Source organism: Camelina sativa, chromosome 16 (genome assembly GCF_000633955.1).
Source record: "Camelina sativa cultivar DH55 chromosome 16, Cs, whole genome shotgun sequence".
NCBI classification, from domain to species: Eukaryota; Viridiplantae; Streptophyta; class Magnoliopsida; order Brassicales; family Brassicaceae; genus Camelina; species Camelina sativa.
The window spans coordinates 17,478,047-17,491,676 of record NC_025700.1 but is presented as its reverse complement, the minus strand read 5'-3'; the positions used below and the strand labels follow the sequence as shown (position 1 = coordinate 17,491,676).

The 13,630-nt window shown below is 34.3% G+C and overlaps 2 protein-coding genes across 2 annotated transcripts; both read left to right on the top strand.

Moving 5' to 3' along the window:
• LOC104750916 (uncharacterized protein At4g22758-like) lies at positions 5,120-6,292 on the top strand. The gene is made up of 2 exons (XM_010472777.2): positions 5,120-5,852; positions 5,942-6,292. Exons 1-2 carry the CDS (start codon positions 5,618-5,620, stop codon positions 6,127-6,129), a joined length of 423 nt encoding a protein of 140 aa, XP_010471079.1. The 5' UTR covers positions 5,120-5,617; the 3' UTR covers positions 6,130-6,292.
• On the top strand, positions 9,908-12,875 carry LOC104750915. The gene is made up of 9 exons (XM_010472776.2): positions 9,908-10,473; positions 10,559-10,696; positions 10,801-10,989; positions 11,070-11,207; positions 11,308-11,426; positions 11,516-11,648; positions 11,738-11,867; positions 11,960-12,186; positions 12,274-12,875. Exons 1-9 carry the CDS (start codon positions 10,009-10,011, stop codon positions 12,550-12,552), a joined length of 1,818 nt encoding a protein of 605 aa, XP_010471078.1. The 5' UTR covers positions 9,908-10,008; the 3' UTR covers positions 12,553-12,875.

Genomic DNA, 13,630 nt, shown 5'->3' with positions numbered 1-13,630 from the left:
TTCCAATTTTACCCTGGTTATCTAATTAATTATTAATATAAAAATTATCGGTTTTCTGTTAACCATATCAAACCAAAATTAAACCAGCAACAACAACAAATCCCGTCTTCTTCTTCTTCGGTTGTGGCTATGAAAACGGTTCCGTCGATGGGAATCACCACCGTTTATCACGCCGGAGCTTCGTGTCACGGCGGTGTGTATGAAAGCGTCATCTCCTTTCACTCATCCACAACGCCTCTTCATCACCACCGTTAAGAAGATTAAGAAACAAAGCATCGTGTCTCAATAATCCTCTCTCTCCCTCCTTCCCTGTTCGACAACAAGCAAGGTCAGTGATCCAGCCATATCAATCAATCTCTTGGAGTATTGCTTTATCTGATGTTTGATTTACGTTCTACATTGAAGAACTTTAATTTGATTTTGCTTTCCCAGTTTTGAATTTGATTATTTATCATTAGTTTTTTGATTAATTAGAATGGTGAAGGCGGCGGAGAAGCAGCCTGGGGCAGTAACAAAGGTATTTTGGGACATCAAGAAGTGTCCCATTCCAACTGGCTTCGATCCTTGTGGTCGGTCCATGTATTAAACGGTTTTTGGATAAATTAGGCTACTCAGGTCTTCTCAGTATCTGGGCTACATCTTCGATTAAGTCCTTCGAGCGGTCTCTTCCACTGGAATCATTCTTCAAGCCACCCCCTTTGGTTTAAAATTTTTCTACAGTTACTTTTCCTTGATGAATTCATAGATATAGAGAGAGAGTCTCAAGTTTTAAGTTTCTGATTTACAGGTTCTCGTAACCTACTGACGCTTATCTCTTGTTGGACCCATGAGAACCCACCTCCAGCTAATATAATGCTCGTATCCGATCCCACAAAGGACAACTCTTATAACTTGAATTTGCTAAAATATCACTGTGGATACAACGTTATTAAGGTTTGTTTGGTTTTGATTCTGGTTTGATATGGTTAACAAAAAACCGAGAATTTTTTATATTAATAATTAATTAGATAACTAGGGTAAAATTGGAATTTTGATTGTGTTTGAAAAATTGTGGGTATGAAAATAACAACACTAATTATATTGAGTTTTAAATGACACATTTTTATTATTTGGTGTATTTTTATTCTAATCCAAAACCATTGGGTATTAAACGTCCAAATAAAAATATCTTTCGGTTTTTTTTGGCATTTTTTCCTATATCAAAATCATAGAAAAATAATTGAGAACGACTGGAAAACTCAGGATTCTAATCGGGTGAACTGATAATAACTAGTGGCGACTCTTAGATGCGACTGACAATTAGAAATATAAGATATTGTATAATATGGGAGCAATTGGTACGATATAGACTGAGACAAGTAAAAAGAACGTGTGGCATGTGAAGTTTAATGGACCTACTTTATGTATCTAGAAGACTGTTTGATCAAAAAAAAAATGTATCTAGAAGACTAGAAGAGTTGGCGTATAAATGAAATCAATGGACGACATGAACAAATTGAGGAATCTGGCTAGTCGCTAATTGAACAGACACAGAGTGGCTGGTCAATAATTAATAGAGAAGCCGTTTCTTATTATTACATATTTGTCGCATTCCTATTCGTACGTTTGAAAATGAAATACGAATTATGGTTGTGTCAATTGTCATAAACAAACAAAAGATACAACAATACGGTCAGCTCAGCTGTCACATTAATTACAGGTTTTGTTTTTCTATGGATGAAATTAATTTGGAATATGCTATTCCATTTCTAAATGACCTGTTTTATTTAGTTACGATAAGGTATATACTATATGCCCACTCCTTGTCTTTTGACCGAGGAAAAGACGAATCGTGACTGTTATTTCGATCGACTCGTGGCCATGGATGATATACTTACACAACTATTAAACGTACATACGTTTTTATATTTAAATGTATTAGATGTAGATAGACATTACTATTTAAAAAAACACTCAACAAGACAACAACATGAATATATATAACTATTTAACCAAATAAAAACTTGAAACTGAAACCCAGACTAATCTAGACGTTAGTATAAAATAAAATAAAATGTTATTATGCACCAACACTACGTAACACATGCATAATCAATTGGACTAACTAGAATAATGAGTTTTGATGTCAATGGTACGAGTAAGATCATATATATATATATATATATATATATATATATATATATATATATATNTATTATAGGCGGTCTGATTATCTGACATTAGTCAGAAAGCATTCCAAACTCAGAATAGACAGTGTGGTGGTCTTTTGGGGAGAAATCCACTCTCAAACACTTCCGTGTGTTTCTACCTTGGCTGACCGGATCAGCCGATAGGATTTATCAAAAAAAAAAAAAAATCATATCATATATATACTATATAGACATGACAAACCTAAAATTTAACAAAGACTAAGCTGATGAGATGAATAAGTGCATATATCAGAAAGAGTTATGCACGGTTGTTTCTCCGCGGGATATATATTCATTTAGCACATGCACGTTCATAACGTCTACGACATATGTTAATTCAGGGTAATCAATATTTAGGATGTGAAGATGTTTGCTCAATATATATAGATTTGTACCAGACACGGTAAATTAATACAATTATGTTAACCGGACAAGTTTAGTGAGGAATTGAGCGGCTATATGGATAAGACATGGAGGAAGGAGGATGAGCTGATCATAAGAAGAAGTTAGGTGATATATATAGATCGATCGAGAGATCATAATGCATGAGATGAGATTGATAGCTGTCTTCTCTTGAACTTAATTACGACCTCTCTATATACTACGTTGGTCCTATCAGTCAGTCAGTCATGTGCGCTCTCGCTGTCTTTAGCCAAAAACTCTGAGCTTGGCTCTGCACCATTCAAGATCATGGCCCATTATGATGCTCTGCACCTGATTCTGTTTTTATAATAATTCCATGTATGATGTATCTACACATAATTTATTAGTATACTAACCATATTTTTGAGAAGATTAACTACACTGTCCATATTGTAATTAAGATCTCGATGTAAAAAGATTCGAAATCTTTGTAGAGTTTGTCGTCCGCCGTTCCTAGTTAATTATGTCTTTGTTGTGTTTTTTTTCAGATTGTGGTTAGCAACAAAAAAAAAAAAAATTGACTCCATTTTATTTCAAGGACAACCCATTTAATTAATACAAATATATTTAATTTTGATGCCCTTTTTCCGTTCATATTAGACAATAATACGCTTTGCCTGCTTTGTATTACTTGAATCCACCCAACTCAACTAAGTTTCGAAGACATGATAATTAACGCCTAAGATAATGAAGAACATATATACATGAAACATGCTTAGTGGCCAACTATTTAATTGACCTTCTCGTTAATTATAACGTAGTCCCTAAAATTAAAAAGTCAATATACTATAGGTATGTCCGTATATTATATGCCACAAATCAAATGAAAGTTGTTGAGAGTGCTATTTAACCATGTTAGATGTTACGTGTATCTAAGAAATATCACAGCACAACTCTCCTCAACGTTCATTTTCAAAACTCTTTAAATGTATAATTATATGCTATAGAGATGAGGTTTCAAAGATATTTAAAACGTATTGATGTTCAAAAGTAGAAAACGTGTAACTTCCCAAGTTTAAATATATATGGGGAAGGTTTGGATCGGTGGAACCTAGAAGCAGCAAGGATCAGGACAATGGTCCAAAGCATGACACGTGATGCTCTTTCGCTTATTCCACTTGATGTTGCTCAACTTCGAGAGCGACCGTTTACTATATTTTATCACTTTCATATTTTACCCCAAAAAAGAACAAAAAGAAGAGAGTCCGATATGTATAAGAGTCCCAATCTAAATCAACTTCATCATCATCTTCTTCTCTATATAGCCACCCGCGACTTAAATCTCGAATATTTCGTTTGTGTTTGCACTTGTTTTTTTTTTTTTTTCTAGAGATCATTCACATATCAATTTATATACATCCGTGAAACGTGTATGCCAATCTAATAAAACAATGCAGTTCGAATGACTTGCAAAACCATAAACGTCAAAAGCAACGCATATGAACCACCGTTATGTAACAATTTTCACATTTACCGCCATATTAGCAAAAAGGAAACACCATCATTCGTATCTGCTATAATTAATTCCACGAATCCGACCAAATTATTATCCATTATCATGTAAAGCTATTTTAGCTAGAGATTGTCTGACCTTTTTCCATTTGCCTAACGTTTTATAATCCATTGGTTTCTTCTCCGTTTTTATTTCGACTTTAATACGTTTTTCATTTTTTTTTTGTGTGTGTCAAATTAATACGTTTTTCATTTATGGAACCATATCTTTTACTACTACTTAATATCCTTGGTAACACATGCATCCATCTTTTTAAGTGAATGTTGGTAAAGTCAATACACAAGAAATATTTTTTTTTTGGGTCACCTACATAAGAAATCTAAAATATTATTTTCTTAATTTGTCCTCATCTTATTATTTTTCCTAGTTATCTAATACTCCCTCCGTTTCATAATATATGATAATTAGAAAAATATTTTTGTTTTATAATATAGGATGTTTCCAACTTTCTATACAACTTTTAGATTAAATTTATATTTTATATTATGCAAACTTGTTTATGATTGGTTAAATTTTTTAAAGTAACTCTTTTCTTAATATGCGTATTTTCACTAAAACATCTTATATTTTAAAACGAATGGAGTATTAAATTCGATCTTATCTTCATTTTCTTTTTTTTAATAGAAATTTCTGATTAATTCTTCCCAGATCACAAATTTATTACTCGTTTTGTTGTTAGTTTCCTTTTCTTTTTATGATTTGGAAGTTTTTCAACACATTTATATTTAGTAGATCTTTTCTTCCTTTAGAGATTCTCTTAAATATTCTTTTTGATGTAGAAACTTAAACATATATTTTCGTCTATAATATTATCTAAAGTTTTTCAAAAATATATAAAATCTTTTACACGTTAGTAAAAAAAAAAAACAACACGTTTCCAAAAAGGACCACAAAAAAGGTAACATAACAAACAATAAACACACCGATTTCGCAAATTCCCGAAAAAAGCCCTAACCCTAACTAACATTACTTATATAACATAACATATCCCTTCGCCTCTCTTAGCTCATCATCACAAATCAAATTCTTTCTCCTTTTTTATTAGATCAAATCTCCTCCCTCTGCTTCACCCACCACCATAAAAAAAAAACATCTTCTTCTTGTTCCGTGCTCTTAATCTCGAGATCTCCTCCGTGTTTTTAAAATAAACAAATTCTCTTTTGTGTGAATCGTTTGTGAATGGTGGAACCTAATCCGAACGGTGGTAAGTTTACGCTCTCCCTTTCAATCAAAAGGGCGAGCTTTTTCCTTCCTCTGTCCGCATCCTCTGTTTTCGCTTTCGGATCTTGCAAAGAAGGCTGGTACTTTCGCTGCCTCGGTCTCGACCCGTGAACGATAACGATTCCTCCTTAGATTTTCGTAACCCAGATCCCTAATCTCAACAAACAAAAAAAAGGCTTCTTCTTTCTTTTTTTCTTGATTCTGTTACTTTTCTGGGATTTACTCTGTTTTTTTTATTATCTCTTTTTGAAAAAAAAAACGAATTCGAAAGATGTTGCTATACAACAAGCAGAAGAAGAACCAAAACGCTAAAGGGAATAGGATTCTCATTAGCGTTACGGTTTTGGGTAGTGCCGGTCCGATCCGGTTTGTGGCTTATGAGGAAGATCTCGTTGCTTCTGTTATTGATACTGCTCTTAAGTGTTACGCTCGTGAAGGTCGTCTTCCACTTCTTGGATCTGATTTTAATGACTTTCTTCTCTATTGTCCTATGGTTGGACCTGAAGGTACTAATATTTCTCAATTCCCAAAGTCTCTTTTTTTGCTTTATCAAATTCCAATTTTGTTTACTGATGTTGTTTTTTTGTGATTACAGCTTTAAGCACATGGAATGCAATTGGATCGCTTGGTGCGAGGAACTTTATGTTGTGTAGGAAACCAGAGGAGAAGAAGGTTGAGGAAACTAATGGAAGAGCTAACTCTACCATTAATGGAACAAGAAAAGGTGGTAGCTTGAAGGCTTGGCTCAACAAATCCTTCAACCTCAAAGTCCCAAGTCATTAAGATTACTCTTGTTTCTCAACTATGAAAACAAAAAACACCAATCTTTGTTTTTATCATTATGTTTCTTTTTTTTTTTGGTTTTTTGCTTTATGATTTTTGAATCCAAACTTTTGTCAAAGTTTCGTCTCTTTCATTCATCGGAAATAAAAGCGTTACATTCTTATTTTGCACTGTTTCAAGTGTTGAAGTTGGTTTCTTAATTCGTATTCCCTTTTGCAAGTTGTGCAACTGAGAAATTTGTCTGAATGTGGACTTTCTTAGTACGGTTATGTATTATTTGTTTCGAGAAACACGTTGTGAGTTTACTTACTGTCTCGTAATAACAGAGCTGAGGGGTTAAAAGTGATATCTGTGTCCGTGATGAGGAATATTGTTACGGTATATAGTTGTCGTAAGTGTCAAGTGGGAGAAGGAGGCGTCATTGTCGAATCCAAAAATTACGAAAGGTTATAAAATTCGATTTGATAATTGATTAAAAAAGGCAAAGAAACTTTGCGACAGAAGAAGGAAAAAAAAGAAGAAAGTACAAGTGAATGATATAAAATACAACAACTAAACTGAACTAATACAAGTTCCGTACCAACTTGTGTACTCTTTCGCCTTCTCCACACAGCCTTGCCGTGCTTCACTTCTCTTCTTCTTTTTTACTTATCAAGAAAACGACACGCTGTTTTTATCACATACTCCACGTCTCACACCAACACCACACTTCCTTATCCCCCAACGCGGAGGTTTCTACATACTTCCATAAGAATATAAAAAACAACACAACACGGTGTGTTTGTCTCACTGCATATGGCCAACCATGCACATACGATGATAAAGATGATGAGATATTTTCTAAATGCCACGTGTTTGTAACATCTCTCTTTTGTTTTTTTGTTTTTAAGTTCGAATTGGATCGTGGCAAGGTTTGAGTCATGGTAGATTGTTTAGGCCAACGCTCTCGGTTACACATAATCATCATCCTACACAATTTACTCGGACATAAACAATATTTCTTCTTCTGACTAAATAAATAGTATATAACATATTGTAGTTGCATTGTTTGTTATATATCATGTTAAAAAATTAGCATTTAGATACTTGAAATACTAGCTTTTGTTTTTTTTTGGAACACCAGAAATACTAGCTAATGTCAGCTAAGGCCAAAAGAACAAGAAGTTTATAGTAGATAGACTTACGATTTATTATGGGCTTTAAGCTTCAATACATTAGAAGATTGATGGGCCGAATGACTAAAAGTTATGGGCCTCTATTTAAACAAAATATTTATTTACACAGTTAATATATGAAAATTACTTTGGTGAAAAGGAAAAAGAGATGAACATAACTTACAGCTCATGCGAAACATTAGTTTCACTCTGAAAAGAACACACTTCGGTAATTCAGTTCAGTTAGTTGAAGACTTGCAGTTGAACCAAACTAGATAGTAGATTCAATCGAAAGATATAAGCTTTTTCACTTTAAGTTTGCTTTTTCAGATTTTCAGACAGCTTCATGACAAAAAAAAAAAAATATACTTGCAAAAACAATCAAAAAGTTTTTTGTTCGATGAAAGTGAGAAAAGAGAAGGAGTTTCGAACGTCATTCATGCTAGTAATGTAATAATGTTAACCAAGTAGTGTATAATTAATTAAGAGGTTTGTTTTTTAGTATGGTTAAATCATCTTAGTAAAACTTATAGTATGTTGTATAGAAACTTATGTATGCTAAAAACGTAAGATAGACATTTCTTAGAAAAAAAGGTTCTTTCATTAGTTTAAAAAACCAGAGATGTGCATGTATCTGAAAATGCTCCTTTTATTATCACGTTACGTTAGCTGATACATTAAATTTTAATTAATTTGTAACAGAAGTAGTAGTAATTTAGTGGTAACGGACAATGGCTCAGCTACTTGGCCATTAATTCCGTTGACCTTAAGTGATGGATATTAATGTCTTTGTTTGACTAATAGAGATGGACAACACCCATTCTCCACCACCATAGCCATAGGCACAATTTTCCAATTTTAAAAAAAATAGAAAATCTAATCTACTCCAATGAAATTTATAGCTTATTCAAAATTTGTGGATTTATGAATTATCAAAAAAATCCAAAATTAAATTAATTATGTAATAAAATTCGAAGAATGAATATTAAATCTTATATATATGTATAAAGCGTGATAATAATAACAAAAAAAAAAATGAAACTACAGTTTTTTTTTTTGTTTTCAAGAAAGTCCATAAAAAATGTTGTTAGATGTATCATGTATCTGGCTACTATATTTAAGTTAAAAAAATGACAGTGTTTGTGATACAATAGAATTAAATTTTGTTAAAAATGACACATGGTTTTGTAAAAAAAAAAATTAACTTGATCTTGATTTGTAGATGTAATGCTGTCTTTTTCGTCCTATTGATGATTACCTACGGTGACATGCAAGTCTTTATTGAAGAATGAAGTGTTTTCAGAACAAAACCGAGAGCTACAGCCTACAGAACAAAACTGTGAGTTGACCCTATATTTCTCCAGGTAAAGAACTTGGCTTAAAAGAGGAGACACGATTTCTATAGATTCGCTCAAGTGAACTGCCAATGCTGGTTTTAATGTTAAAAACAACACCGATGCAGTACTTAATATTTGGTGTACATATTGGAACATGAAGCCATGTTTCAATATTGGGTATATTCAGGTAGATTGGTAGTGGATAATGTATGGTTAAATAGTATGATGCACCATGCACGGTAGCAAACTAGCACGTCACATGTTACACGATTTTTGCGTTCAATACAAATCACTACTTCGTCTGTTTTAACAAGAGTCGCTTTTAACTAATTCTTTTTGATTAAAACTTATTTTTCGTATTTTTTTTTTTATAGTTATGCTAGAACTCGATTTGTGTGTGTCAACTTTGAGTAGAGACCATAGTAAATTACTAATTTTATGTACCATTTTTATCTTATTGTATGTCTCCCAAAAGATGATATTGCCACTTTATGATTTTAATACATCATTTTTTTTTAACATTTAATACATAAATTTTAACAATAAAACATTGAAGTTATTCATATTCCAATTAAATAAAAAATACTAAAATTGTAATAGTCAATTTGTTTTTAGGAGTAACATTAAAAACATTTAATTTAGTTTTTGTTAACAATTATAGCTTTTTAATTCAGATGAGAATGTTCAAACTGCAAGGAGAATTAAAAAATAGAAAGAAAATTAATAATAGTTTGAAGTTTGAACATTTAAAAAACAAATATCTTGTTAACAAAAAAAAATGAGCTTTCGATTTTGGAAAACAAAATCCAAAATATGGATCCTCGTGCAATATTAATTATGCTAAAGTATCCAAAAATCTGAAACAGGATGATTACGAAATATGCTAGTGGCAAAAAAACTCTTGTCACTGATTCACTAAATAATGAGAAGAATAGACTAATTTCACAACAGATATTTGATTTTATGTCTGTTTATGAGAAAAAAACATCCAAGAATATTTTATTTCTAATGCGAATTAAACCAATCACAAAATAGAATATCTATAGTTACGGTAAAAAAAAAAAAAACAGGGATATTTTTTACCCCTTCTTAATTTCTTAGATTTTGTTGGGTAAACACGAATCACTAATCCTTAGAAAATTAAAACTAAAATAAACAAAAACCAAATCCCAAAAGGATTGGTTTATGTAATATCAATGGCAATTTCGTAGTTAAGATAAAAAATAATAATAAGGATATTGTTTTTTATCTCTCTACCCTATAAATCTCATATATATAATCTCTTCCCTCCGGTCAAATCTCGTCTTCTTGTTTGGTCTCTGTTTTTCACGCCGGAGAGAGAGAGAGAAGTGAAACAAAAAAAGCTAGAAACTTTAGAAAACCCAATAATGGATCCGATCGAATCTGTCGAGTACAATGGCTTTGAGACCTCTAACGGTAACTCTCACGTCGACCATGGTTGGAAAAAGGTCGTGTACCCGAAACGTAACCGGAAGGCAAAACCGGCGGATCAAGCGAACGGTGGCAAAACTGTTCAGAACGGAACCGGAGACAACGTGTTCCGTTCACTTGAGGAGCAAGCTGAGGATCGACGACGACGGATCCTAGCGGCGAAGACGGCTGCTGTTGATTCGGATGATGAAGGTTTGGTTAGATCTAAACACCGATCTAATGGTTACGGCGATGACGGTAGTGATGATGATGAGATCGCTGCGGCGAGGAATGAGAGTCTCAAGGTTGAGGAAACTAAAAAGAAGAAGCCAAAGAAGGAGAAGAAACCTAAAGTGTCTTTGCCTGAAGCTGCATCTAAGATCGATCCTTCAAATCTCGAAGCTTTCCTTGTTGAAGCTACGGTATGTGCATGGATTTGTATAATTGAGGCTTTGATCTGAACTTGTGAATTGTAAATTGTGATCTAAAGTTTCGATTTTTATATAGGATTCATATGCTACTCAACCTGAGATTCAGCTAATGAGATTTGCTGATTACTTTGGGAGAGCACTCTCTGGTGTTTCATCTGTGCAGTTTCCATGGGTGAAAATGTTCAAGGAGTCTCCTTTGTCTAAGCTGATCGATGTGAGTGTTATATAATTGACAATGTTGAGGTTATTTGAATTCAAGTCTTAGGTTTAGGTTTTGATGAATCTGAGATCTTTGTTCTCTTTGTGTTAATATAATAGGTTCCGTTAGTTCATATTCCGGAACCTGTTTACAAAACATCAGTTGATTGGATCAACCAACGTCCAATTGAGGCTCTTGGACACTTTGTGTTGTGGGCGTCTGATTGTATTCTCACAGATTTGGCAGCTCAACAAGGTGGTGCCAAAGGTGGGAAGAAGGGTGCACAACATGCCTCTTCCAAATCTCAGGTCTGTTTGCATTCCTTGTATCGATATGAAGTTATTGACTTTGGATTAACTAACTCCATCTTGTTATATTTGACGTTTAGGTTGCAATATTTGTTGCATTAGCAATGGTACTTCGTAGGAAACCTGATGCTTTGACTAATGTATTACCAACTTTGAGGGAGAATGCTAAGTATCAGGGACAGGATAAGCTTCCTGTTACAGTTTGGATGATGGCTCAGGTTTGTGTGTTTGTTAATGATTGAGGACCAAAGAGTGTTGAGAATTGTGTGTTTCTGCGATTTTATTCTGAAGTTCTGTAAATTTGTCAAATGTGGACAGGCTTCCCAAGGTGATCTATCTGTAGGCTTGTATTCATGGGCGCACAACTTGTTACCTGTTGTTGTTAATAAGAACTGCAACCCTCAGTCAAGGGATCTCATCCTGCAGTTGGTTGAGAAGTAAGGGTCAGACGTTTTCTTGTGATCGACTTTTGTTTGATATATTTAGTAAAATCATCTTATTTGTGGTTATACAATTTTTTAATCAGAATTTTGACGAATCCAAAGGCTCGGACCATACTTGTTAATGGAGCTGTTAGGAAAGGAGAGCGACTGATTCCTCCTCCTTCATTTGAGATGTTGATGCGTCTCACATTCCCCGTATCATCTGCAAGAGTAAAGGTAAGTAGTAGTACTATTGGAATTTATAGAACAAAACCTTGACGTGTTTGTTGATTCTGATCACAAGCATGATCCTTTGATGCATACAGGCTACAGAGAGGTTTGAGGCAATATATCCCTTGCTGAAAGAAGTGGCTCTTGCTGGTGCACCAGGAAGCAAGGCAATGAAACAAGTGACACAACAGATATTCACATTTGCTCTGAAGCTAGCTGGAGAAGGTATTTATTTACAGAAAAAATCTTGAATCCTTGAAGTTTCCTGCTGCCCCTCTGCTCCTCTAGTAAGAGTTCTAATGTTACTGTTGTCACAGGAAACCCTGTTTTAGCCAAGGAAGCTACAGCAGTTGCTATGTGGGCTGTGACAGAAAACGTTGATTGCTGCAAGCACTGGGACAATCTCTACAAGGAGAATCTGGAAGCTAGTGTTGCTGTTCTTAAAAAGCTTGTAGAAGAATGGAAAGAGCATTCGCTCAAACTATCCTCATCACCGAGTGATAAGCTCACTCTCAACAGAACTATGAAGAGCCTCAGGCTAAAGGTAATGTCTCCACAATTTCCAAGCTTTAGTTTCACCGTCCATTATCTTGTAAGTTTCATCTCTGATATTGACCTTTGATGTTTTTAGAACGAGGAGGCCATCACTGAGGGAGGTGCCAATGGTGCTCTTTACAAAGAAGCTGACAAGTCATGCAAAGTGATATCAGGGAAACTCTCCCGTGGAAGTAGCTGCCTCAAAGGAACAGCCATTGCTGTTGTGATTCTAGCTGCAGGAGCAGCTGGTGCAGCTGCTCTATCTTCCAACCCGGAGGTTACAACCGAGCTGAAGAATCTGGTGGAATCATTCGAGCTGCACGAATACCTGAACAAATATACTGAGGTATTCACCTCAGCTTTGAAGAAGTAAGAGAAGAGAAACACAAAAATCTGAGGACGATAAGTAGAGAGATAACTCTTACTATATCGTCGGTGTAGAGAATTTACTTAAAGTTAAAAAGCCTTTTTACACTCCAAGATACAAAATTTTGAAGATCTTGACCAGACTTTAGGGTTAAGGAGGTGTTGAATAATGAGGGTTTCCTTTTTTATAGTCACAAAGCTGGGATTTGGGAGTCTGTTCAAAGCTCGTAAGTTTGTAGAAGGTTGTTTTTAGACTGTTTAATTTGTGTCTGAGATCATTTATCTCTTCTTTTTTCTCCCAGATGACAATAAAGTTATTTCTGTTTATTATATGTTTGATTTGAATGTGTCTTGATCATAATTCATAACTGTATGCACAAGTCATTACATTGTGTTCATGTGAATCCGGAGTATATACATACAGCCCCAAGATGTGAAACACAGACTTGTGAATCTATCTGTTAATCAAGAATCAAGATCATAATCTTCTGGCTTTGCAAATGGGTATTTGAGGTAACCGTTCTTGATAGAGGAAGGGTCTGTTGGTACGTCCCAAGGATTCTTCATAGATGGATCTCTTGGGAACTTTCTGAAGTTGAGAAATGGTGCCCATATCAGTAGCCTGCAAAGTTATAAAAACTTGATAAGGATTAGAGAGATTTGAGATTTAGAGTATAAGGCATTGATGGAAATGATTGTGTGACCTTTGCTTACCCGGGGAAGAACAAGANCATTTATCTCTTCTTTTTTCTCCCAGATGACAATAAAGTTATTTCTGTTTATTATATGTTTGATTTGAATGTGTCTTGATCATAATTCATAACTGTATGCACAAGTCATTACATTGTGTTCATGTGAATCCGGAGTATATACATACAGCCCCAAGATGTGAAACACAGACTTGTGAATCTATCTGTTAATCAAGAATCAAGATCATAATCTTCTGGCTTTGCAAATGGGTATTTGAGGTAACCGTTCTTGATAGAGGAAGGGTCTGTTGGTACGTCCCAAGGATTCTTCATAGATGGATCTCTTGGGAACTTTCTGAAGTTGAGAAATGGTGCCCATATCAGTAGCCTGCAAAG

Coding starts and splice junctions, on each gene's coding strand:
- LOC104750916 (XM_010472777.2), top strand. CDS start 5,618: ATGTTGCTATACAACAAGCAGAAGAAGAACCAAAACGCTAAAGGGAAT. Junction 5,853..5,941: donor TCCTATGGTTGGACCTGAAG/GTACTAATATTT, acceptor TTGTGATTACAG/CTTTAAGCACATGGAATGCA.
- LOC104750915 (XM_010472776.2), top strand. CDS start 10,009: ATGGATCCGATCGAATCTGTCGAGTACAATGGCTTTGAGACCTCTAAC. Junction 10,474..10,558: donor CTTTCCTTGTTGAAGCTACG/GTATGTGCATGG, acceptor ATTTTTATATAG/GATTCATATGCTACTCAACC. Junction 12,187..12,273: donor TGAAGAGCCTCAGGCTAAAG/GTAATGTCTCCA, acceptor TGATGTTTTTAG/AACGAGGAGGCCATCACTGA.